At 42.3% G+C, this 24,861-nt stretch overlaps 2 protein-coding genes and 1 pseudogene across 5 annotated transcripts; 2 read left to right on the top strand and 1 right to left on the bottom strand.

The window, feature by feature from the left end:
- Nucleotides 1–2,676: 2,676 nt before the first annotated feature.
- Nucleotides 2,677–6,231, top strand: LOC103704142 (ribulose bisphosphate carboxylase/oxygenase activase 2, chloroplastic). Of its 2 annotated transcripts, none has more exons than XM_008787317.5 (7): nt 2,677–2,895; nt 2,987–3,306; nt 3,411–3,516; nt 3,607–3,692; nt 4,906–5,378; nt 5,519–5,800; nt 5,964–6,231. In XM_008787317.5, exons 1-7 carry the CDS (start codon nt 2,851–2,853, stop codon nt 6,077–6,079), a joined length of 1,428 nt encoding a protein of 475 aa, XP_008785539.2. In that variant the 5' UTR covers nt 2,677–2,850; the 3' UTR covers nt 6,080–6,231. The 2 variants fall into 2 exon arrangements, with proteins under 2 accessions (XP_008785539.2, XP_008785541.2); XM_008787319.5 differs by having other exon boundaries at nt 2,706–2,895; nt 5,519–5,834.
- A 139-nt stretch (nt 6,232–6,370) lies between these two features.
- Nucleotides 6,371–13,756, top strand: LOC103704143 (L-type lectin-domain containing receptor kinase SIT2 pseudogene; annotated as a pseudogene). Its single transcript, XR_015968459.2, has 2 exons — nt 6,371–7,956; nt 11,282–13,756. The product of XR_015968459.2 is annotated as an L-type lectin-domain containing receptor kinase SIT2 pseudogene (transcript).
- A 2,570-nt stretch (nt 13,757–16,326) lies between these two features.
- On the bottom strand, nt 16,327–19,713 carry LOC103704145 (uncharacterized). Of its 2 annotated transcripts, none has more exons than XM_039125055.3 (5): nt 19,594–19,713; nt 17,502–19,312; nt 17,168–17,372; nt 16,856–17,052; nt 16,327–16,766 (listed from the first exon to the last, which is right to left on the bottom strand). In XM_039125055.3, the coding sequence occupies exons 2-5, from the start codon at nt 19,306–19,308 to the stop codon at nt 16,660–16,662; spliced, it is 2,316 nt and encodes a 771-aa protein (XP_038980983.3). In that variant the 5' UTR covers nt 19,309–19,312; nt 19,594–19,713; the 3' UTR covers nt 16,327–16,659. The 2 variants fall into 2 exon arrangements, with proteins under 2 accessions (XP_038980983.3, XP_038980984.3); XM_039125056.3 differs by lacking the exon at nt 19,594–19,713 and adding an exon at nt 19,426–19,575.
- Between the last annotated feature and the right edge of the window lie 5,148 nt (nt 19,714–24,861).

The following is a 24,861-nucleotide window of genomic DNA, read 5'->3' as shown; positions in this document are numbered from 1 at the left end:
CTCATGCTGAGTTTATTCCACATATCAACTATGAGAAAGGTTTAGTAGCTAGATCTTGATGGAATTGGAAATTGCTTCAACTATAATTATACTTGCTCATGCAGCGTTTATTCCACATTGTGATCATGAGAAGGGATTGGTAGCTTGATCTGATGATGGATGGAAATTGCTTCAACTATAATAAATGGCCATGGAAGAATTTGTTTGGCAGAGCCGTAGCATCTGGGATGTATGTTAGTCTGACTCTTTCTGTGGCCATTGCTTTGGAGCTTTAATTTCTGCTGCTTTGTGTTAGAGCCCATGTGGTGCTGCCAGCGATTAGATGGGCGGTGGGTGATGGACGTTCCATTGATGTACTTGAGGATAGTTGGGTGACGGATTTTCCTATCAGTCGTTTGTCGACGTTGGTGGATACGGACAGATTACAGGGGCTTAGGGTCTGCGATCTGATTGTTCCGGGTGAGGGATGGTGGCATGAGAGTCTGATTCGGGAGGCGTTTGGAGAGCAGTTAGCGGCGAGAGTTTTGGCCTTACCTGTTCCATCACTGGAGGGGCCCGACAGATTGATATGGGAGCCGACCGGCAGAAAGTGCCAGGGATCTTCACTCTTGGATAAGTAGGGTGCCAGACAGACAGATCGATGCGGGTTGGAGGCTGAGGTTGCATCCTCGTGTGGCGCTTTTCCTCTGGAAGGTATCCTGGGGCTGCCTTCCGACTAGGTGCGTTCTAGTTAGGAGGGATGTAAGGATAACCCAGTATTACGAGGTATGTCCGGATCTCGAGGAGTCCATACATCATGTCTTACTCCGATATCCTAGGGCGGTACAGATCTGGAGCTGTTTATCTGCAGCCCTACCCTCGAGGTGGGAGTCAGTGGTGGATTTGTTACAATTCTTGAGGGACTCCACCAGGAGATCTAGCACAGCCATGTTTGGGGTTGCAGTTGCCTATCTGGCCTATCATATATGGCTGGATAGGAATGGACGGCTGTTCAAGGGGAGAGGGTTGCACCCGAGGATTGTTATGGATAGAGCTATGGCCCAGGCAGCGGAGGTCTGTTTGGTGACTCCATCGACGTCATCTGAGTTGGCTAGGGACATTTGGGGTACCTCTTCTGCTGTTTCAGCGCCTAGGTATGCTTCTCTTTTCTGGGTACCCCCACCCCCTGGTTTTCTTAAGTTGAATTTTGATGGTGGTATGGCGATGGATAGAGCTTCGGGAGGAGTTGGCTTTGTTATTAGGGACCAGTATGGCAGATTGATTGCAGCTGGTGGTCGGAGCACTCCAGGCTTGACTGTCATTGGGGCGGAGCTACGAGCTGCTTGGGAGGGTATCCGGTATGCGAGATGTGTGCTGGGTGTTGATAGACTGTGCATTAAGGGCGACTCTGCCACGGTGATTGACTGGATACGGGGGGTGGATAGATATGGTGACGGCCACCCATTGATTCGAGATACCCGCAGACTAGTTCAGGAGATGCTAGCTGTCCAGATTGGTCATGTGTATCGTGAGGTAAACAGAGCTGCGGACTGGGTAGCCTCATATGTGGCTCGCCACGCTGGGGACGTCATCTGGACGAGTCTAGCTGGTGTTCCCCATTTGTTGCTCTGTTTATTTTTCTCTGATTTAGCAGGATGTACTTTTTGATTTAGTGGAAATGGATTGCCGTTTTACCAAAAAAAAAAAAAACTCATCTGATTTGAGAGATCCATGCTGCGATTTGTGTTTACCAAAATGACAGCAGTTTGTGCAGTCGAAATAACCATTTTCTAGCTCTTCCATATTTTGAATTCAATCAGTTCATAGATATGGTTCCTCCCTGCTCTTAGTGGAGATGAATGCGGTCAACTGGTGCAGTGAGGAGGGCCGTAGCGCAAGTAGCTCAATAAGATGAGAGTTGATGGGAGAACCCATGAGACGAACACATTGATAATAGGAATGCATGTATGAACTCGGGCGAAAAATTCTCACTTTTAAGGAGGACACGGAGCTAGAAACTGCATGTATTTACCCTTAATCTTTGGTATATATGTGAGCACATTAGCTTGTTTATATCAATTAAAAAGTATCTCTTCCATTATTGTATCTCGAAAAAAATGGTGATCTTTCTTTCTTTTGATATGACTGGATGTACTCGTGTTGGATCTATATGAATTGCCGTATTTACTAAAAAAAAATGATTTATATGTTTTTTTTGGGGTATGCACTCTTGGCCTACATGGTGGCAGTAATCTTTAGTGTTTATCCAAAAATGATTGCGCTCACATTTTTTTGGAGCATGCATGCGTACGTATGCCCACATACACCACATACACACAAAAAAAAAAGAAAAAAAAAAGAAAAAAAAGAAGAAAAAGATGGCAGCCCAGTTCAGATTAGAATGAAAAAAATAAAAAGATCTGAACACACGCAGCAAAAAAATGGAATCATAATTTGGAGAAAAAGGCTATTTTACCTGGCTAAGAAACACCTAAAGAATGGATTGGTGGTGAAGATATTTCCTAGCACCAAAACCACCCCTTTGCCCCAGCCAAGGTCCCACCTGCAGGGACGCCAGTTTGGACGCAACTTATCGGACCTGCAACAGTAGGCTCCGAAGCTGCCACGCGTCGCCTTGCCTAATCTCCAGCGTGTGGCCCTCAGGGTTTGGACAGCCGCTCCACAGGAGCCCAAGCGATGGAAATTTCAGAACTTCCCCTCACCACACCACTACCTAAAAAAACCAGAGCCAAATATTCTTCTTATATATACAAGCCTCCTCCCTTGCTCAACCTCGAGCAAACCAGTGGCAGACCTCTCCCTGGTTGAGATCAGAGCTCTCGTCCTCCACTTCCGTCCCTCGGCTCCCAGATGGCCACTGCTGTCTCGACCGTTGGAGCTGTTAACAGAGTACCGGTACTGCCTATTTAATTAGACTTAACCTTGCATGCAGATGATTTCTGTCGTTAACTTCTTGTATTGAGTAGTTTTGGTATTCTTGGTGCAGCTGAGCTTGCATGGCTCTGGCTCGGGAGCTTCGGTTCCGAGCTCGGCCTTCTTCGGGAGCAGCTTGAAGAAGGTGAGCTCTAGCTTGAGCCATGGGAAGGTTTCCACCGGCACTTTCAAGGTCTTGGCTGCCGACCTCGATGAGTCGAAGCAGACCGAGAAGGACAAATGGGCTGGGCTTGCATTCGATGAATCCGACGACCAGCAAGATATCACCAGAGGGAAGGGTTTGGTTGATTCCCTCTTCCAAGCTCCCATGGGTGATGGCACCCACATCCCCGTCATGAGCTCCTATGAGTACATCAGCCAGGGTCTTCGCCAGTAAGGGAACTGAAAGAGCTCTAGTTCTATATTTTAGATGCTGCGTGGTTCATTAATGTATAGGAGTGGAATACTTATCTGATCTTGGTATTATGGTTTTCCAGGTACAACTTGGACAACACCGTGGATGGGTTCTACATAGCCCCAGCTTTCATGGACAAGCTTGTGGTTCACATCAGCAAGAACTTCATGGACCTGCCTGGCATTAAGGTATCACCAAACAGCTAATTTGACAGGTTAATTTATGTTTCGGTTGCTGTTGGTTGGACCTAAATGTTTTTGGTGGTGGCTTTTGGACAGATTCCCCTCATCTTGGGTATCTGGGGTGGCAAGGGTCAAGGGAAATCTTTCCAATGCGAACTCGTCTTTGCCAAGATGGGGATCAAGTGAGTCTTTCTTCCTGCTTATGTTCTGCCCCCGTGCATCTTTTTGCTTTTCTTTCCGCCTCTTTCGATAAGTGCTTGGCATTGGTCTTCCAAGATCCGTCGATTGCTCTTTTTATATGAATTGGAAGACTGTTTCTGTGATTCTAGTTTGAGTTACAGGTTGCAAGAAATTAGAATTTTATTTCCTGTTTCTGGACCTTTGTTCTAATGATTTCTGCACAGTTGAAATGTGCAAAGTATGATTTCTTAAATCTATTAAACTAATTATAGAGATCAATCAACTAGTCGCTTGGTTTAGTCATGATGCTGAAGCTGGGTGGTAACTCTGTTTTGCATCTATAGTATCTTCACTCGATGATAGAACCGAACAAAATCTACAGATATTCTCTTTGAGGTAAGTTCATTAATCTTTGATTCCAGTTCCTTGTAACATCAGATGTCTTATTTCTCTAACCTGGGTTGCCTTCTAATTTCTCTTCAATTATCATACTATCATCTGGTCCTATACCGTCCTATCCATTTTAATTTAAATTCTAGCACAGAGAATCTGGGAACCATCTAGGATCTCTTTGTATCAGGCAGAAAATTTCTACCTGATCCAGGTTCTGGTTTCTCTAATTGCCCGACCAGATGAAGCATTTACAGTCAGAACTCGAGATCCCACTAAATTGTGCCCTTTGATTCCCATCTCCTTCGATCAAGGTCGAAGTTATCCCTCTGCTTGGTCATTCATCATCTCCTCGAGCAATCAGAGGACAGGATGCAGCTAGTTCTTCAAGTTGCTCGATGACCAACAACATGATCTATTAGACTCTCACATGATTCTCTCCTTCAATTGCTGAATTATAATATAGATTCAAGTTCATGCTTGACATCACACCACTCAATGCATTCCCACATATAAGACTTTCACTGGATATTGCCTTGCTCTCTGCGCCGTGGAATTGCTGGTTCCCAGCATGCAAAATTCAAACGTGGAGAGGGGGAAAAACCAGGACTCAAATAACCAACCCACTCATCGGTTTGGAGAGCAAGTGCAATGCATGCATGCATGCATGTATTGCATGGTGAATGAATTCCTTTCTGATATCTTCATCTGTGGAAACATCTTCCTCTATAGAATCGAGTCAATGCTCCCTAATGCTTATCTTATGGTGGTTGCTGCTTTCCATTCACAATATTTATCCGGATGTTCGCTTCTTCTTCCATTCAGCCCTGTCATGATGAGCGCTGGAGAATTGGAGAGTGGGAATGCAGGAGAGCCTGCAAAGTTGATCAGGCAAAGATACCGCGAGGCGGCAGACATCATTAGAAAGGGGAAGATGTGCTGCCTCTTCATCAATGATCTTGATGCAGGAGCAGGAAGGATGGGTGGCACCACCCAGTATACTGTCAACAATCAGATGGTGAACGCTACCCTTATGAACATCGCCGATAACCCAACCAATGTGCAGCTCCCTGGCATGTACAACAAGCAGGAGAATCCTCGCGTCCCCATTATAGTTACTGGGAACGACTTCTCCACCCTGTATGCCCCTCTCATTCGTGATGGTCGTATGGAAAAATTCTACTGGGCGCCAACCAGGGAGGACCGTATCGGCGTTTGCCAGGGCATATTCAGGACCGACAACGTTCCCAAGGAAGATGTCATCAAGCTTGTCGATGCCTTCCCAGGCCAGTCCATTGGTAAGCCCCTTGAAAACCATCATATCTCAATAAACTACACTAATCTTCTTGAACACGTTGGGAGGAATAACTCTTCTTCACTGCACTGAAATGGTAGAATCATGATAAGAATGATGGATATTTGCTCTCTTTGTATGCAGACTTCTTCGGTGCCCTCCGGGCCAGAGTCTATGATGATGAAGTGAGGAAGTGGATTTCAGAGATTGGAATTGATAAGGTTGGAAAGAGGCTTGTTAACTCGCGTGAAGGAGCACCAACATTTGAGCAGCCTACGATGACCCTGGACACGCTCATGGAGTACGGTAAGATGCTGGTGATGGAGCAGGATAATGTGAAGAGGGTGCAGCTGGCGGACAAGTACATGAGCGAGGCTGCACTTGGAGATGCCAATCAGGATGCCATGAAGACTGGAAATTACTATGGTTAGCACTCTAATCCTAGGGGCCTTGATGGGAGGTTTGCATCTCGCTTCTAGATCGACTAGTCCTTCCTGAAGGCTAACAAAGCCTTTTCTTGTTTCCTTAATATACACAGGCAGCAAATAAGATTGGGCTTTTCGCTTATCTGTTTGTTACCTGGGTGCAGGCCAAGCAGCCCAACAAGTCCATGTGCCAGTTCCAGAAGGCTGCACCGATCCATCTGCTAAAAATTACGATCCTACGGCTAGGAGCGATGATGGAAGCTGCGTATATACACTTTAAGCTTTGTGATTGACGGGAAGCCTGGCAAATAATCTTTTTTTTATTATATATATATATAAGCAATGACTTAATGGAGTAATCGTATTAGAACTTTATGTACCTATGCTATACTTGTGTGTACTTTCTTTCATTTATAAATGGGTTTTCTTTTATGATTGACTGATTTGCTGCGACTAGATAAGATGGTAACGTGAAGGGCCATTCAAGCTCTCTATGAAATATGTGGCAATCGTAGGATCGGACTTGGAGCGTCGATGGGAGCTGTTTGGATGCATTATAAGACATGAGCATGGTCATGTGATCGGTGGAACACAGATCTCAAAGTAACAATTGCGCAATCAGATGGTGGTCTCGTGCGAAGGAAGGTGGATCCTTCTTGCGTGCGAAAGCTATACAAAACACTTGCGTGGTTTGGAGTTTAGTTTTGTCAGGGCCGGCCTAGGCTGAGGCGGTCGCCTAAGGCTCTGGTCCAAAGAAAGTCCACTTTAGAAAGGCCTCAAGGACAAAACAGAAAGAAAAATGCTCTCTTTAGTGAGTTCGCCTTAGGCCACCCCACTGTAGGAAAGGTCTTAAATACAAAATAAAAAGAAAAAATACTCCTTTTAATGAGTTCGCCTTAGGCTCTCAAATGCATTGAACCGCTCCTGAGTCCCGTGATCACATAATCTTGCAAGGCGAAAGCCTCCTACCATTCTCTCAAGTTCTGCATGTGCTAGAATGTTGCCGCCCTTGATGTCTCTATTTATTGACAACTTGCTCCCATTCCTCGTACAAGTAGAAAGCTTAGATGCCACATTCTTGATTATTTGAAAGCGTAGAACAGCACACTATCTGAAATAGATCAATTGTGCTGGCCTACAATCCAGAGCAAACAACAAACATAACAAAAAAATAAAAATATAAATTTGCAGAAAATTTTGAGAAGAAAATAAGTGGAAGAAAAAAAATGAAAGAGAAAAATAAATTTATTCAAAAAAAGCCAAAATAAATAGTTTTCTCATAAAAAAAAAGACTCACCCCTCCAATGCCTTTCTCAACCGCCAAAAAGAATTTGTTCACTTAGCTCGTTCTCCATATTTATAAAAGCACACTCTCTCTTCCCCGAAAGAAAGAAATATATTGAGTCTTAAAAGTAACACTAGAAAGTAAACTATTCCAACTAGAATTGGAATAGAAAACAAAGATATAAATAGAACAAGCAGTATACTTCAACAAAAACTTTGAACCTAGTCAAGCATAGATTGGGGTCGATCAAACTGAACATGTCGAGGCTGCCATTAAGCATGAAGTCATAGTCCAGTCAGAGCTCTCCGTTTGGCGGGCAACAAGACAAGGAGCTGCACCAAGTTCTTGCGACGGAGCCGACCCCCATGCTTATAATTTTTGCAATAAACTCTCTCTCTCTCTCTCTCATCCCTTGTCTTCATTCCCATGAGACTTTCTTCACTGCGACTTGGTTATTGCTGATGGGCAGCAAACCTTTGCAGACCATGCCAAACCTCCACCTGGGCCAGCCCGGTCCAATAGTGAAAACCCCTAAGCTCCCATAGCTCCCTTGACGACTATGGTGCTCCTGTCCCTTTTGTTGGGCCTCGTCGTGAATAGCCGGCCGACAAACTTGGTGCCACTCCCGAAGTATTCCTTGGAAGTAAACGTCCGAGAAAAAAAAGAAAGAAAGAAAGAAAACGAGAACATCTATGAAGTCTTTGCCACCCATTCTCCACAGAGCCATCTACAAGACTGCAACACTTCCTGATGAATAGATCACCAATAATTTCTTCTGTTTTCTTCCACCTCTTCTTCATCCTCTTTGCAATGGCGGAGCAGAACAAGGAATTTCGGCATCCCCAAGATGATAAACCACCCCATCCAGCAAAGTGAGTTGCTTAGTATTTCTTACTTATTTTTACTCTCTTATGTGTCTCCTTCTATCAATCGTATTCTAAAATAACAGTTATCTATTTGTCATGCGCTACCAAATGTAATGTAGAAGTCTCTCACACATTACTTTTTTTCGATGTCCTCTTCCAACTTTTATATATGGGCCGATCAAATGGATAAACCTAGTTCATTATTAGCTGAGTTGAATGTTACACAATAATACATAAAATACGAACACAAATAAAAAAAAATGCAGAACTAAAATGAACATACTTTGGCCTGAATTGAGGTTTTCAAGAAATAACAACACATCTCTCAACAATATTGTAATAAATGCAAAAAGGAAGGGAAAAGAAATAGGAGAGAAGGCAAGAAGGAAGAGAAAATACCTTGAGCCGGGATAAAGAGGTTTCTGCGAGTTGAGTGATCGATCGAACGTATTGCCGATTTTACGAAAGCAGGAAACTGGAATGCGGCATTGGAGAGGGCCCGTGGAGGTCCAATTCCGGTTCAAGCCTTGGGTCCGTGTCCATCGTAATAAGGGCCCCGATCTAACGGCTAGGCCCGGTCCGCATAACTCAAAATATTATGACACGTCACACCCATATGTATGGGATGACGAGTGATGAGAAATGGACACACCATCTGCCACCGAATTATTTATTTGTCTTTCTTGTAAGTTTGTCGACCGCGAAAGAGACAAGAAGGAAGAAAGTCATCATACGATTGTATATGGTACAAAAACCTGTCCACATGCATAATTAGGTCCGCTTAATTTTCTATAGAGACAGCGGTAAATGAATGGCTATGCTGCCTTTGAAGAGGTTGTTTTAATATTAAAAAAAACCTTTGATTTGTAAGTAATTGCCTACATAATAGGATAACCCTCCTCAAATACTCTTAACCCCATAACCTTGATCAAGGTAGGATATTATATCATGGACCTATTTTACCATAATTAGTAGTAAGGCTTTCTTTTCCCTTTGTAATTTATAAGTGGGATGTTGCTAATTGAAGTTCTTCATGAAAATTTACTCCTTTTGTTTTTTCAATGATGCCAATTAAACATTGCTATGTAACTTATCCTTTGGTTCTCTTACTCAAGCTAGCTTTCTCTTTACCTCAATCCACTATAGATTTCAGAGATCGATCTTAATTCCCATCTCCTCTAGTAAACTGCATGGTTTAGATATACAGAACCATTCAATGAAGCATTTCACCCCAAGTGCTTGTTTGATTGCAGAATTGCATGCCGTTGTTATATGCTCTTTTAATTTCTACCAGAAAGCCGAATGTGCTCTTGCTTGGGGCATGTGTCCTGGAGCCTAGTTAGCATTACTCTTCCGAAGTTCATAAAACAAGATGACCATCCAATTGGAATTCTTTTCTTCTAATAATATTGAAATCGTTTTCACCAGAAAAAATAAATAAATTGAATTCATGTCTTAAGTCAATGAAGTGTATGAACTTATCATACTTTTGAACTAGGGTCATGTCTATCATAATTTTTCTATTTTGGTATTCTCAGTACCTATCCATAGTAATCATGCCTCTCGTAGATTACTAATATATATGTTCTCTATCCTCAGTAGCTATCTGTACGTAGTCCAAATATATAAAAAAAAAGACGTCGTCGTCTCTTGAAGTTGATTGGCCTCCTGTACTTTGCATCTGAGCTGCTAACTTGTGGCAGCCTGTCTATATGATAAGACCGGATTTAATGCGAGTCTTGCCCAATTTCAGTGCAGCTCTTTGGTTATTCTTCGCAACAGTCTCAGCACTTATTGGTGGTTGAGGAGAATCTATCCTTATTGAATCCAATCCACCGGATAACTCCCACCTGAAAATAGTTGAACAAAAGATACCCTCCTCCCCATACCGTATCTAAGCTTGGATGCAGCCCTTCTGGCCGAAAGCGAGAAAAACCCATCCCTTTCTTTCATTTTTATTTTGTACCTCCATATCCCGCCTGTGTGACACGGTCTAGGGACGTAGAAACAAAAAAAAAAAAAAATCCTATCAACTAACTTAGTCCTTATATTTATCTATCTGGCCATGAGATAGATTAGCAGCTACTCTCTTGGACGTAGAAATAATTGTGTCATTCGTATACTTGTGGTGGTTTCGATTATATCGTACAACAATTCTCTCTCTCTCCAAAAATATATTAAAAAAAAAGCTTGTGCATCGATATATGCCATAAAAGATTCAAGCCACGATAAATAAGAAGCTGTAGGATTTAGCTCCAACATATTACTTTTATATAACCATCTTTCTTGGGTATTTAAGTATTTTTCATTTTAGAAGATTGGTTTAAAGGAACAACTTTTGTAACTTTCTGGCATACCAATGGATTAGCCGTTTCCTATTTGGAAGGTTGCAATGTTTTAACCGCTGCAATTTTCTTTAGTTTTCACACTGCCATTTTATAAGTTTCTTCCTTTTAGCATATGGTATTGCGACTCTCTCTGGCAGTATTCACTAAGTCAGATTTTTTTTTCTTCTCGTGTTTTGGTTAGTCAATATATTACAATCGATTACAATAGATTGGATTGAATTTTTACATTTTTTTTTCTACATTACCTCGATGTGATATGAGTATGAAAGAGATTTAAGAATCGGTTTCTTTTACGTTAATGAGAAAAATATGGATCAAGGCCCTTAGGTCTATTTACTTCGTCAAAAATAGGGCAAAATTCTCTGAATCTTTCTTTATTGTTTTGGTTAGGTTAAAGTCTACCAAGAATAATATTCTATGGCTAACAACTCATCTATTTTCCCAACCAATTCGTGTACTATCTATTATTTGATTTACTAATTCTTTATATTGAAACGAGTAAATAGTCAAATATTTTGACAATTTTTTGATTTTGGATGACGAAGGAATTGAAAAATCTCTCTTTCGACTCTAACTCTCCGCTCCCACCGTTGCTTTTCTTTTTGTTACTTCGAAAATAGCTACAAAACAGAACTGCTATGAAGAAGTTCGGAGAGTTATGAGAGGAAGCTTGGGGCTTATACTATTCATACAGGAGTTGAACCTTATGAAGAATCGAGTTAAAAGGCCGCTTTTTCCATTAGGCGTGCCATACTCTGTCTTTGCATGAACCATTTCTCGAAGCACATATGCCAATAGTCCAAAATCTAAATAGTTAGCCCTAGTTTTTCTACTCATAAAATGACGTTGATGAAGATGTATAGCTGCCCTTGTTTTCACGTCAAGAATCTTTTGCAGACGAAGAAAAGTCAGGCAAAGTAGGTCCTCAAATATTAATTTCCTAGGTTGCCATCAATGATTTTTTTTTTTTTTTTTTTTTTTAGAGAGAGACCTGACGCATAAAATTGGTGATCCCCAAAAGTCCAAGCGTTCGTCTCATGCTAAACCAACTCATCCAAATCCTCCATTCCGTGGTTCCAGCTGCGACTTTTACACGCCCCAGCCCTGCTGCCACTGCCACCACTACTGTGTTCTTCACATCACTTTATGATGCATAGTAAAAAATGGTGCAATTACAGTTCGGAGATCCAATTTCCAGTCTCTTTCAAACACGGACGGTGTGTGGACCTAGTAAAGCAGCAGTTGGCAGAATGAAGTCCGATTAGCTGGTAATTAACCAGTAGAGATAATAAAGGCCAGCAAGAAGTGGGAATACTTCTATGATGTTTGAATGCAGCCATGGTATCCAGGATCCTCCTCGTGATCCTTCTACTGAAATTGGTAGCCTCCTTCGACAATGAGTTCATCTTCCATGGATTCACCGATGCAAACTTGAGCCTCAACGGCTTAGCTCAGATCACCTCCAGCGGGCTTTTGATGCTGACCAACAACACAAAGGCAGGACTGGGTCATGCCTTCCACCCTGAGCTGCTCCATTTCAAGAACTCTTCAAATGGCGAGCCTCTTTCCTTCAGTACTACGTTTGTCTTTGCGATGATACCGGAGTATCCAGATGTCTGCGGCCATGGCCTGGCTTTCGCTGTCTCCCCCTCGAAGGAGTTCGCTGGAGCTATGCCCAGCCAGCATCTCGGCCTCTTCAACACGACAGATAATGGAAACTCTAGCAATCATATATTTGCCATCGAGCTCGACACTGTCATGACCGTGGATTTCCACGACATCAATGACAACCATGTCGGCATCGATATCAATAACTTGATATCTGTGAATTCATCTCCTGTATCATATTTTGACGGCAAGAGTGGTGGATCGAAGAGTCTGAAGCTGATCAGCGGAGACCTAATGCAGGTTTGGATCGAGTACGACGGCATGGATATGCAGCTGGATGTTACGATATCGCCAATCGATGCACCTAAACCTGCTTCTCCCCTTTTGTCTTCGAAGGTCGATCTCTCGTCGGTCTTCCTTGATGACATGTATGTAGGCTTTTCCGCATCAACAGGGGCAGCTACATCGCATCATTATATTCTGGGATGGAGCTTTAGCCTGAACGGAGATGCCCAGCCGCTTAATCTCTCTAAGCTTCCATCACTTCCTTACCAAGAGAGCGCCAAGAAGAAATCTCATCTTCTTCTAACTATTGCACTGCCCTTAGCTGCAGCAGGCTTCTTGCTCATCCCCATAGCTGCGATCTTCTTTGTTCTGAGGAGGAGGAGGAAGAAGTACGGAGAGATACTTGAAGACTGGGAACACGAATACGGACCTCATAGGTTTTCATATAAGGATCTCTTCAAAGCAACCAAAGGCTTCAAGGAAGAGAACCTCCTCGGATTTGGTGGTTTCGGTCGGGTTTACAAAGGTGTGCTGCCCTCTTCGTCAACCCAAGTTGCAGTGAAGAAGATATCTCACGAATCATGGCAAGGGATGAGGGAATTTGTTGCTGAGATCGCAAGCATGGGCAGGCTGAGGCACCGCAACTTGGTGCAGCTACTTGGTTACTGTCGGCGCGAAGGGGAACTCCTATTGGTATACGAATACATGCCCAACAGCAGCCTCGACAACTTCCTCTTCCAAGGAAAGCAGCCGGCATTGACTTGGAGCCAGAGGTTTCAAATCATCAAGGACGTGTCTTCCGGGCTCCACTATCTCCATGAAGGGTGGGAGCAAGTGGTGATCCACAGAGACATCAAAGCCAGCAATGTCCTAATTGACGCAGAATTTAATGGGAAGTTAGGGGACTTCGGACTGGCGAGATTACACACTCGTGGGACTAATCCTCAGACCACCCATATCGTCGGGACGCTGGGTTATCTCGCGCCGGAGATCAGCAAGACCGGCAAGGCGACAACGAGCTCCGACGTGTACGCCTTCGGTGCTTTCCTATTGGAGGTTGCCTGTGGGAGGCGGCCTATAGAATGCCACCCGTCGGTGGAGGTGCCGGGCCTGGTGGAATGGGTTCTAGGATGCTGGAAGACGGGGACGATTCTGGAGGCCAGGGATCCAGTATTGGGAGACGAGTATGTGGTGAAGGAGATGGAGCTGGTGCTGACGCTTGGCTTGCTCTGCTCGCACCCTGATCCCATGGCGAGACCGAGCATGAGGCAAGTCGTGCAGTTCTTAGAAGGTGATGCTCCCCTCCCTCCTATGTCAGCGGATGCTCTCATCACCAGCACTTCGGCACAAGGATATGATGAATGCTTCGACGATTTTGTGATCTCAGATCTATCTACAACTGATCGCACAGACAGAACATTTTCATCACCATTTGTTCCTGGTGGTCGTTAATAGTACAGTAGATCTTGCTGTGTAACAATAAAACTGTCTTCCTCTGTTTAGGCTGTTCGCTAAGCATGCAAAGATCCATCTATATATATAGGTTTAATAATGTTCTGCAGAAATACTTTGTCGACTGGCTGCTGTATGTTTTACTTTTAACGCTGTGAATTCATCAGATTAGAAAACTCAGAACTTGGTTGGAGTAAACCCACCTAGGATCCGCCATGGATCGACTATTATTTGAGGCTGTATTTTTTTTTTTTACCATCGCCATTCAGTTCTGTTAATGATAGATTTACTAAATGTAAATAAATAACCTTGGACAAAATTAGGTGAGAGGGAAAAACAAGAATATTTAAGGGCTGGATATTCTTCATATGCTCTTTTCCTGATTTGTATCTCATACAGATACAACGCTGCACTTCTTTAAATTTACCCACCAAAACTGGATCCTGGGAATATGCAGAGTCCTGGTAGCACAATACAATGGCATCATTTATGCAACTAGAATAAGAATGCACTTTTTTTCGCATGAGATATGCCCTGGGAGCTGTCTAACTCTTCTAGATGTTCAAATGCTAATAATCTCACAAATTGATGATATCTCAAATAACACCACTCACGCCGTGACTGGCTGAAGTTGAAAATCAAGAGGACAACAGCAGGCAGGCAGCTGGAAGCCATGCCAAACTAAGAAATGAATCCCACAACCCTGGCTCCAGAGTTACAAGAACTCGGTTCTTAACATCAGCATTCAAATGTCATTTCTTGTGGTGTTGTGGCACTAAACTCAAGGATATCTCATAATTTTCATGAGGCACTAACAAGCATATCTAATACTAAAGTAGAGTGTGTCAATGTTACTCAAGGGCCCAACCATCATGTCAATGTAACTTCCTGTATATGGATTACAATCGCTTTCAAGGGAAAGAGTTAACATTAAAACCCCTTACAAATCATCATATCTTCCATTTCAGCAAACTTTAGTGGATTTAAACCATTTATTGGCTAAGATCAGGCCTGACTGTCTCGATTATCGATAACAATAGCTTACATCAATTTCAGTTTTTATCTGCAAAGTTTTGAGAAGGGTTTGCTTGGATTTCAACCATTTCATATGTTTCCATCTCGCCATTCTGTTTGTCATCGAACAACAGCAGACTCTACAAATTTCATCATATATAAGAATCATACACCTCCGTTCTGTCCTAATGATCCCATTAAGTAAAACTCAGCATTTCAATGTCATTGATCTTTAGATCTAGTCACATCCAGAAAATTGTTACCAAGTGCGTCCAAATTTAAAATTTTATGACATTTTGAACTGAAGGCATGGTCAACTGTTGTCGATCACATTGTTAGAAGAGAATTTACATTATCACTCTATAAGATTCATATAACTTCTGCACTTCATCAGAATTGCTCAGATAACCTAGCATTCTCTAGTTATTCACATTAAGAGATCTTTACCATGTTTGCAACATCAGCAGTTACTGACAGAATAAACTGCGACGCTGGGGCAATAATATCAAGTACCTGACAATCATTTTCGACAGGGAAGATAGTCCACATAAAAATAGTATCAAGTCTAAATCACATTGTGATAATATTCCACAAACCCATGCATCTCCAGAGAAGCCAACATTAATTGCCAATACAATGGTCTGGAACATTCTTTTCATTTTACTTCTCTGCATAATGAAGTCAAACTACAGCAACAGTTCAAAAGCCACAGATGCACTTACTTTACATATGATACTTTTCAAGTAGCATGCAACTTGTCTTACATACAAAGGTGAGAAATGTAAATGGAATTATGACATATGAGGTCTTAAAATGCAGGAACAACAAACCTCTGCCCATATCATTAAGAGTATGATGTTGTCTCTTTTCATCAAACCTTCAGCCTCAAACAATGACTAGCTGATCTGCAATAAATTCCACAGTTCTGATTCTAGCCGAAATGGAGTAGCTTAATTCACATCAAGGAGCTCCAGACCTTCTACTTCACTTTCATCCTGAAACATATCCAGAGATAATACTTTCCTTCCTGTACTTGCTTTTGCACTTTGTCTTGACAGTTGTCTCTGTTTTTCTCATTTTGAGCAGAGCTATAGCTGCCTTTGCCTTTTCCTTTTGCAAAAATTCCACAAATATCTATGTCCAATAGCCCACTATTCCTCTCCGATAGCTTATTTGATTAATAGACAGTGCATCTTAGAATCTAAGCTTGATAAGAGAGCCTATGTAGGCCAGGCTCGAATATAAGGTATCAAAAAAGCGATTTGTTGCACAAATCCACGGGCCAAAATTCCTAAATTCAACTTAAATTTATTTATTTGAACATGTCTTTCTATGGATAATTGGATATCTTAGACAATAGGTGAGTATGGCTTAATTTGCTTATAGGCTAGGTTATAACTCCTTAATACATTTGGAATGGAATTTTAGACTGAATCAATGAGAAACAAAAGTTCTAGGTCTTTATTCATTCACTTGCTTAAAGTTACAAAATTGAGGATAAAGTAGTTTCCTCACACTTTAAGGTGAGTGGATGCTGCATAAATGTCCCCTAAGTAGTTACAAGACCCATGAAAATTTATCATACACATCATTACAATGTTCTGCAAGGTGTTCGTTCACAAAAGAACAAGAATTCTGGAGAGATGCTTATTGAGATCACAAACAATGCTTCTGAAAAATAAAATATTATATCAGAAGGAGGAGTTCAATTACCAAATTAGGGATACAGAAACCGACATTCAAATCCTGTAAGTTAATAGGCATAGTTCATGCATGCAAGTGGATGAAAGGTAGCCTTCCTACAAATAAATGCAAGTACAACCTACATATTCAAATGCCTAAGCATCTATAGACTACTTGAGTACAGATTTACAATATCTTTTTTAAATAGCAGCCCAAAGTAAATGCAAAATAGCTAATCAATAATAATCACGCTATCCCTTAGAAAGACTGAATATACGAACTTCTACATGGAACCATCATCCCTTTATTATATGACTCTTCAATTACATGTAAAAGAAGTACCATCATGGCTCTCATCTTCCTCTTTAATGTCATCATCATCCTCTGCATCTTGACCAGCACCTTGGATCACCTCATCATCAAGTCCTATGAAAAGAAAGCCTTTCAACTTTAATTTCATGCAAATGAAAAAAAAAAAAAATTGTAAATACATGTAACTCAATAACGAAAGATACCTGCAATAAAGGCTTCAACTTCAACATCATCAGAATTTTCTGAAAGCACTCCACTAGCTAATGGTGGATTTAGTACCATCCAATTGGGATCTTCATCAGCCCCAGAAAGCAGCTCGCTCTTCTCCAGAATCCAATCATCAACAGTGTCAATGTTGTCAATGGAAATAGGATCAAATGGTTTACTCTTCAAAAGTTGCCTGTATAGTTATAAATCATGATTTCCCCATGAATTTAGTAATGTCTAATGTAAGTGACATGTTTCATATTAGGTAAAACACACATACAGAAGTTATTCTTAGATCACTTTCTTACCTTTGCTGCAAACGCAAGTTATAACGGACAAAAATGAGGTCACAGAGTCGCTGATGCTCCAAATAGTTCATTCGTTGGTTATGAATTTGTTCAAAAGGAATGTGCATCCGCTCACATCCCCTAGCACTGCAAGTTTGACTGAGAATGCGTACGGCCAAACGCATCAGATTCGGGCAACCACCTCCGTATGTGGACCACCACTCAGCTACAACAAGAATCAATGTATTATCACATTGAGGATGCATTTATAAATACCATAATAAGGATAGCAAAAGCTATAATAGCAGTCAACAACAATGATGACGACAAAAAAAGCTCACAAAATCTTTCTTACCAGGAAGTAAAGTATGTCTTGCTCTGACAGCCATCTTTCTTCCCAAGTCCCCTGCTGCACTTTTATACAAGCTGAGCTCCTTTTGGATTTTGTCTTGGACTTTTGTCTCAGGCACTAATCTTTCTATACAATCGAGCATGCCTGATGAGACCTCATTGGAAACTTCTCCCTGGATGCTGTAGAAGAACTGAGGGTTGAGGAAGAAACCTGCTGCATGAAGAGGGCGAGGCAGTTGCCTGTCCCACCTCCAATCGATGATATCCCAGTAAGTCATGTAGTCTCTCTTCTTCACCAGTTCCTTCTTAATTGCTTGTTTAACTTGATGCATAGCCACATAAATATAGCCCATTGCAGGCCTCTTGTTGCTATCGACCAATTTAAGAACTCGCACTATTGGCTCCGTTATGCGAACAATTGCAGCACAAGAAGACCAAAATTCTAAACTACCAATAAGATTAGCCATAGCAATGCCTCCAGGCTTTTTCGAACACAGGCATTCCATCCACTCCTCTGAACTGACCATTGCTCTTAACTCCTCTTTCAGACTAGTCATGCTCTTCAATGTGATGAAATTCATAGCAGCACGGGTGTCACTGGGGATTATCAAATCTTTCCCATTTGTATACTTCCTCATCATATTCAAAACAATCGCATGATTGTAGATAAACCCAGTAATGGTTTTTGCATTCTCAATAACCTCATTTATCGCCTCCAACTTCCCAATATCCTCGAGCATTGCATCTATGCACCGTGAAGCACATGGCGTCCAAAACAATGTAGGAAAGGTTTCCGTCATCCTTTTCCCAGCAACAACATGGCTTTCAGCGTTGTTTGTAATCACTTGCACTACATTTGTTGCACCGACTTCTTCCACCACATGCTTAAGCAGCTCATAGAGCGTATCAGCGGAGTTAACAATATGCGACGCATCAACCGACTTCAAAAACATTGTTCCTTCAGGACAATACACCAAAAAATTGATCAGGGTTTTACCGGTCTCAGTGGTCCATTCATCTGCCAATATAGAACATCCAGTCCGACCCCACATCCCCTTTAAACGCAGCAACTTGTTATTCACTTCTTCGAACGATCTCTTTAGAATCCAACCACGGAAATCATGATACGAGAACATTTCAAGCCCCGGGCCAGCTGATGCAATTGCATCTAACATCGGCTGGAAATACACTGAATTCACTGCATCCAAAGGCACTCCAGCCTCATAGAGAAACCGCCCAATTGCCATATAAACCTGATCCTTATCCACGGTCGCTCCTGAACCGGGCTTGATGGGCACGCCGACCTCCAATGCGGTGAGAAGAGGTGGGAGAGGAGGAGGAGGGGGAGGAGAAGTGTATCTCGCTCTCTTCTTCCTCCCTCTCTCTTTGGGCATACCCTCCTCTCTCACCTCCACCTGCACGGGAGCAATATCACCGAGCATTTCAGGTACGGGGATCATTTGCAGCGCAGCTTCCACTTGGTCCCCTTCTGCTTGATTGTTACTCGAGTTAACCTTCTTCACCTCCTCAGGAAGCTTAAGCTTCTTCTTCTTTCTCACCGCGGCGCCCTCCAAGCTCTGCTGCATGGCGACCTGGACCTCCGGCGGGACTTTCGGGCAGCACGAAGCATTGCCCTTATGCCGGGCAAGATGTTCTTTGATTCGGTGGATCCCGCCGCCTTGAAACGGTTTCATGCAGTACATGCATTTCAGCTTCGTCCGGCCACCCGACCGGATCATCAAGCAGTGCTTCCAGGCCGGATCGTGCTTTTGGGTACCAATTGGGAGTATAATTTCCGACGCAGATGCCATTCAACTGTACAGCAACCGAAATAACTGTCATCCCAATGACACTGTTGGGCTAACTAACTCGGGACTCGCGTAGGCATCAATTGAAACCAAGAGAGAAGAGGGAGCAGGGATGAGGACCTCAGGTGGGGCCCGCATGATGGGACGAGTGGGTCCCACTCCAGAGGCGGACGCGTGTCGGGAAAGTGGGCGCCCACTTGGTGAATTCTGTACAGAGTGCCTACTAACCGATCTACAAAATGGATTTACGAAAGGAAAGAGGAGGGGGGAAATGGGTTGAGGCCGTACCCGGGGGTTCGAAGCGTTCTCTCTCCTCCAGGTTCCGAGGGTTTGTTTTTTTGGGATGCGCCTCCGGAAACCAAAGGGGGAGAGTGCGGTTCGGTTTGGAATGATATATAGGAGTGGGGGAGACTTGGGGGTCTGACCGGCTAAACCGGTAAGGCGCTGGGCTTGGTTCCCTTTATTGGCGTCGGCCTAATCGGGTTCCACCGGTCAAAGCCGGGCTCTGGACCGGCTCCGTGGGCGAAAAACCGGAACTCCCGGTTGCACTTGCCCCGCGGTGGGCGCGGCCTCGGGGCGGTTCGGATGCCGTCCGCTCCGGCTCAGGTCGGCCGGCGAGTTTCTCCCGATCGATCGTTCCACCAAGAAAAATCCTCTCCTTTTTCTTTCCCCTTTTGGTTTTCTTTTGCCTCCCCTCTCGGAAGAGGGAAAGGTCGGGCGGTCTATTTTTTTCCCCTCAGTTTTTTTTTTCTCCTTCTTTTGTTCGAGATCGGATCGATCGATAGGAATAGCTTTGAGAGCGGTCGAGGTTTCCGCGCGCGCGCGCGCGAATTCGAGGTTAGGGTTCTCTTGGAATTCGTTTATGCTTGTTTTTGTGGGTAATATAGTGGATTATTTCGACAACTCGACGGATCTAAATCTAGATCTAGGGTTAGGTCAAGCAATAGTATTAGGGTTCAGTTAGGCTTTTTTCCCTCTTTTTCCTTCATTTGGATTTGAGGGCCTTAAATCTTGAATAGCTGTGTGTCCCGAACCCTAGATTGTTAGGGTTTATGCAGTCAGATGGCAGGAATTTTGTTGAGGTAAGAAGATAGGTTATCTGCTGTGATATGCTGTATGTATTTACGACTTTCTTTCATCCTATTGTTGGAGCTGGTTCTGTACTGAGGAATTATGGATATGATTTTGATGATATTTGGAATTTTCCGGCTTATAATGCTTGAAGCCTTGTTGGACCTGCTGGAGATGTTTGCTTTCCTGTTTTCAATGATATGCATCAGGTCATGGTTCTTGAATAATGATATCAGTTGCTGTACCAAAAGCAAAATTCAGACCAAATTCCTATCAGAATTAATCGACTGTGGGTTTGGTCTAAAGTATGAAATCAGGTTTTGTGCCTTGAATTGGTGAGCCACTGTATTATATGCCTGACTGGAAAATAAAACTCAAAGAAAAAACTTGGACAATAACCACATAACTATTTTGTCGGCTAAATATGGATTATTTGCTTGCTGTAAACAATAGTAGACATAGAGACCATGGTTGCAATATGCTCATTAAAGATGGACAATTGGGTGTTACTGAAAAAGCTCATTAATGATGGAGCCTCAATTTGCTGAAACCTTATTTTTCTTTTGAATTAGTTCGCAAACCACTGAATGAACAGTATTTTGTTTTTCAATTGAAGCCCTAGCCTTGCTGTATTTTGATACATTTTTTTAATTGTTCATATCTTGTTATATAGAATTTTGATACTCGCTTTATCATCGACTAGTGCTTTAGTGTATTACGTGCGTGGTATGCTATACCTGTCCGAACTGAGTAGTATAAGGTGTACTGTATCGTACTAGTTTGGTACCGATATCCGGTACAGACGGCGCACCGATATTCCGTATGCCAAAAAAAAATCCATACCATACTGTATGAACCAACGTCTGCCGAACTAAGCCAAACCGCCCGGTTCAGGCAGTACCGAACCAACCTGGTGCGAAATCGGACCGGTTCGCTAATTAAAATCAGTTCCGGCCCCTACGTGCCAGAATCGCAATGGCACTGACTGGTACCGGTCCTTTTTACGTCAGAACCGGCTAGAACCATTTCGGCGGTTCCGACCGGTTCAATTCTGACTCAGTCGGTTCGCACCAAGTTAAGGAGCAGTGTGGCAATAATCATATTATTGCCATAGCGCGGCCACTGTGGCATTTTGTGGCAATAATGCCATAGTGGCATGTTGGGGGTTTTAAAAGCCCCTTCAACAGCATTGGGAAGGCCCGAGAGGGCCTTCCTAACGGTGAGTCCACACATAGCTAGAGATTCTCCTTTCCAAAAATCCATAAACAACATCAATTCAAGCTATCAGAAGGAAGAGTCAAGGCTAAATAAGTTGCGCTTTCTCTCCATTATCTTATTTCTTTCCTTTTTAGGGGGGCTTGAAAAAATAACTCAAAAATTGCAAAATAAGAGGAGATCATGCCAATTTTTTTAATTTGGGCTTGATTTTTTTATATGTTGTAGATCATGTCACAGGAGATTCAGTCACCACATGATTCCTTGTCCGAGACATCCTCTCGGAGATCTGATGAAGAGATGCTTAGACGAGGTTACTACGCTATCCGGTTGACTCGGTTAGGAGGGCGACATAGCCAGACGGTGAGGGATACGAAAGGTAAGAAGGCAGCTGTCTAGCACATCGAAAAATAAAAATAAAAAGTACTTGCAGCACCAATAGAGGTGTCGAGGAGTTCTGGAGCAGGTGGTCATAGATTTGCTAGCCATGGAGAAAACGGAGGATAGAAGACCGTTGTTTATGAGATACAGTCGCAGGGTGGTCTTTGTTACACCGGTGACTCTCAGTTTATGCATGCTGCACAGGATAGGGACCGTGGTGCACAATCTGGTAAAGCCCGCGAGGTTATGATTGCATATAGAAGGCATGCTTCTCAAGGTCATTTAGGAGGATACGATGCAGCTGCAGATGACCTCGTACGTGGTGTAGGATCCATAGACGTATCAAGTTTTGAGTCGTATACTGGATCATATTATCCGCAGCCACATGTAGTCTATAACCTATACAAATATGGATAGGTGTATCTGATGCATCTTTCGATGGCTACTATCTTATGCAGTCCGTAAACATCTTACGTGTCGGATTTTGCTACCAACTTATTCGGATGGGCTCCTCCATAGCCGTATTATCAACCAGAGAACACCTCTCAGAGCCAGAGCTTCAGCGAGCGATTCGAAAGTGCTTATAACTCAGCCTGCGTTTCTTCTGGGATGAACGTACAAGACTACAATGTTGCTTGGTTAGAAGGTGGGTTGATGTGCCTTCGGACTATACTTATGATCCGGATATCTACGAAGGTTATCTTCACTCAATCCCATTTTAGATATCCATGTGTATATTATACTTTAAATATATATAAGTGATTGTATTATTTTATATTTTTACGTCACTACTTGAATCGAGGATATTTTATGTTGTTCCTTGTGGCATGCGACGTCTCACTAAATATTTTTTGATTTGTATAATTTTCAAATAATAAAATGCATCATTAGGTTAAATCGGGATCATAGAAACATCAAAAAATATCAAGAAAACACCAAAAAAAATCAAATTACACTTAAAATTATTAGAAAACTTCAATGATTTAGATTATCAATTAAATATTCTTCAAAAGTTAAAAAAAATGGGCGTGCGGGTACGGAACCGGCACGCTCTAGCAGTACTAATTTTGGTTCGGTACCAAACCGATACCGAACCGGACTGACCGCTGACTAGTACGGGTCTCGGTACTGATTCGACGGTCCTTGGTAATAACATTGTGTTAGTGTAGCACCGGTACGGGGTCCGATACCGAGACGGCAAACGTTGATTGCATGCTTGTAATACTTCATATGTAGGTTTCTTACTGCTGAACAAACCAACGATTGGTTTGTCAGCTTCTGTGTCATTATGCTGTTCCTAAGTTTATATGTTGTGCAATTGATAGTTGAATTTTTGGCCATAGTTTTAATGGAACGAGGTTTCCTCCTGACAGGAAAGGAATCTTGTATATGCTCATTATCTAGTTTCCCTCTTTTGAGTTGTTACACTGTTTTAATGCATTGATGCCAATTGTATTAGCGTGTCCAGTTTTCATGCTGGGATTCAAGTTCTAGGTTACTTTTTGAGTTTACTTTATCTAATCTGGATTGAAATCAGTTCCTTGAGCTTTTAGACAAGGTGTTGGATCAGTGGTTGCATCTCTAGGGTCTTGAAACGTCAGGTTCAAAGATTGATATTACTTTTAGATGAAGGGTAAGATTTTGCTTCTCTTATTTATGAACGAAGATATATTGAGCCGTGAAAGTAAAGTTGAAATTTTTAGTTGAGGAATGCTGCATGATTTCTTCCACCTTGACCCTCTCACTCTTCTATGTTCTATGTGACTTTTTGTGGTTATTCTTTAGGTATATCTTGCATCAGTACTTGAAGTAGCCTATCTCAGCATTTGAATATTTTGCATGGAAGAGAACCAGTTAGAGTAGCATCTTGCATTGGGATTACATTCATTATTGATGATGGTATTGTGGTTATGTTTTGGAAGTGGGGCTGCCTCTCTGCCAGGGAGGTGGATGCATGGTGGAGCGGCAGGTCTCCTTGCTCCATGATGCTTGAAGTGGCAAGGCTCTTTCTCTGATAGAATGCAAACTGGAGTGATATGTCAAAGAATAAGACAGTCATTCTTCTGCCAATGGAAGAAAATAGAGTAATTTCCCCACTTCCTGGTCTCGCAGCTTTGCACCTAAGAGTTCTATGTTTCTGCTTGCAGATGGTGGTTTCTTTGCAATGTTTTACAATACATCTGGGCATGATGGTCTTGCCTAACAATTTTGGATGGTGTGTTCTTTTTCACAGTCACAGGGGGACTTGGTATGGCCCAAAAATGTTACTAACTGAGCTTTTTCAATCAGGTTTCAGAGATACATCACAGATACAAATGCCTGCAAAGTCTCAGTTTATAGGAGAATATATTATGTATTGTTTTCATTTGGGGCCTCTTATTGTTTAAACAGTTGTTAAATTGCCACCTGTATATAGTTTCATGTCGTCTTTCATCCTCCCCCTCCCCAATATAATACATATTATGTTTTGATGCTTTAAGAAATTCATTCTGCTGGCCTCTCATATGCAAGATTCTTTGACCTTTAGTAACTATCATATCTTCTTGATTATAGCATTAAACAGAAGCCACTAATTCATATTATGTATTTTCTTAGTTGATTTTTTTTTTGGAATTACTAATTCTCTTTCCCAAGGTAAATGGACTAATAACTAAACTTACTTCTTACAATTAAGGTTCATCAGAAAGTTCTGACATACGAATTTGGAATCCATACTACTTTACTAAAAATTCAGCTATCTTTCTTTGGGTTCTTGGCGAAATCTCCGTCAATTGCTTACTAGTGTAGGGGTCATCCTTCCCATCCAATGATTGAAATCTTTATCCTGTGTTCACTTTTCTTTCAAGGCAGTTATGTTCTGTGATGGATAAATTGTCAATGCAGAGAATT

This window comes from Phoenix dactylifera, chromosome 8 (genome assembly GCF_051530095.1).
Source record: "Phoenix dactylifera cultivar Ajwa chromosome 8, Ajwa_hap1_PhDact_Kaust_v1.1, whole genome shotgun sequence".
Taxonomy (NCBI): domain Eukaryota; kingdom Viridiplantae; phylum Streptophyta; class Magnoliopsida; order Arecales; family Arecaceae; genus Phoenix; species Phoenix dactylifera.
Note: the sequence above shows the minus strand (reverse complement) of the source record. Positions and strands in the feature narration are given on the sequence as shown.

Coding starts and splice junctions, on each gene's coding strand:
- LOC103704142 (XM_008787317.5), top strand. CDS start 2,851: ATGGCCACTGCTGTCTCGACCGTTGGAGCTGTTAACAGAGTACCG. Junction 5,379..5,518: donor CTTCCCAGGCCAGTCCATTG/GTAAGCCCCTTG, acceptor CTTTGTATGCAG/ACTTCTTCGGTGCCCTCCGG. Junction 5,801..5,963: donor GAAGACTGGAAATTACTATG/GTTAGCACTCTA, acceptor ACCTGGGTGCAG/GCCAAGCAGCCCAACAAGTC.
- LOC103704145 (XM_039125055.3), bottom strand. CDS start 19,308: ATGGCATCTGCGTCGGAAATTATACTCCCAATTGGTACCCAAAAGCAC. Junction 17,373..17,501: donor AAGACATACTTTACTTCCTG/GTAAGAAAGATT, acceptor TTCTTGTTGTAG/CTGAGTGGTGGTCCACATAC. Junction 16,767..16,855: donor AGTTGAAGCCTTTATTGCAG/GTATCTTTCGTT, acceptor TTCTTTTCATAG/GACTTGATGATGAGGTGATC.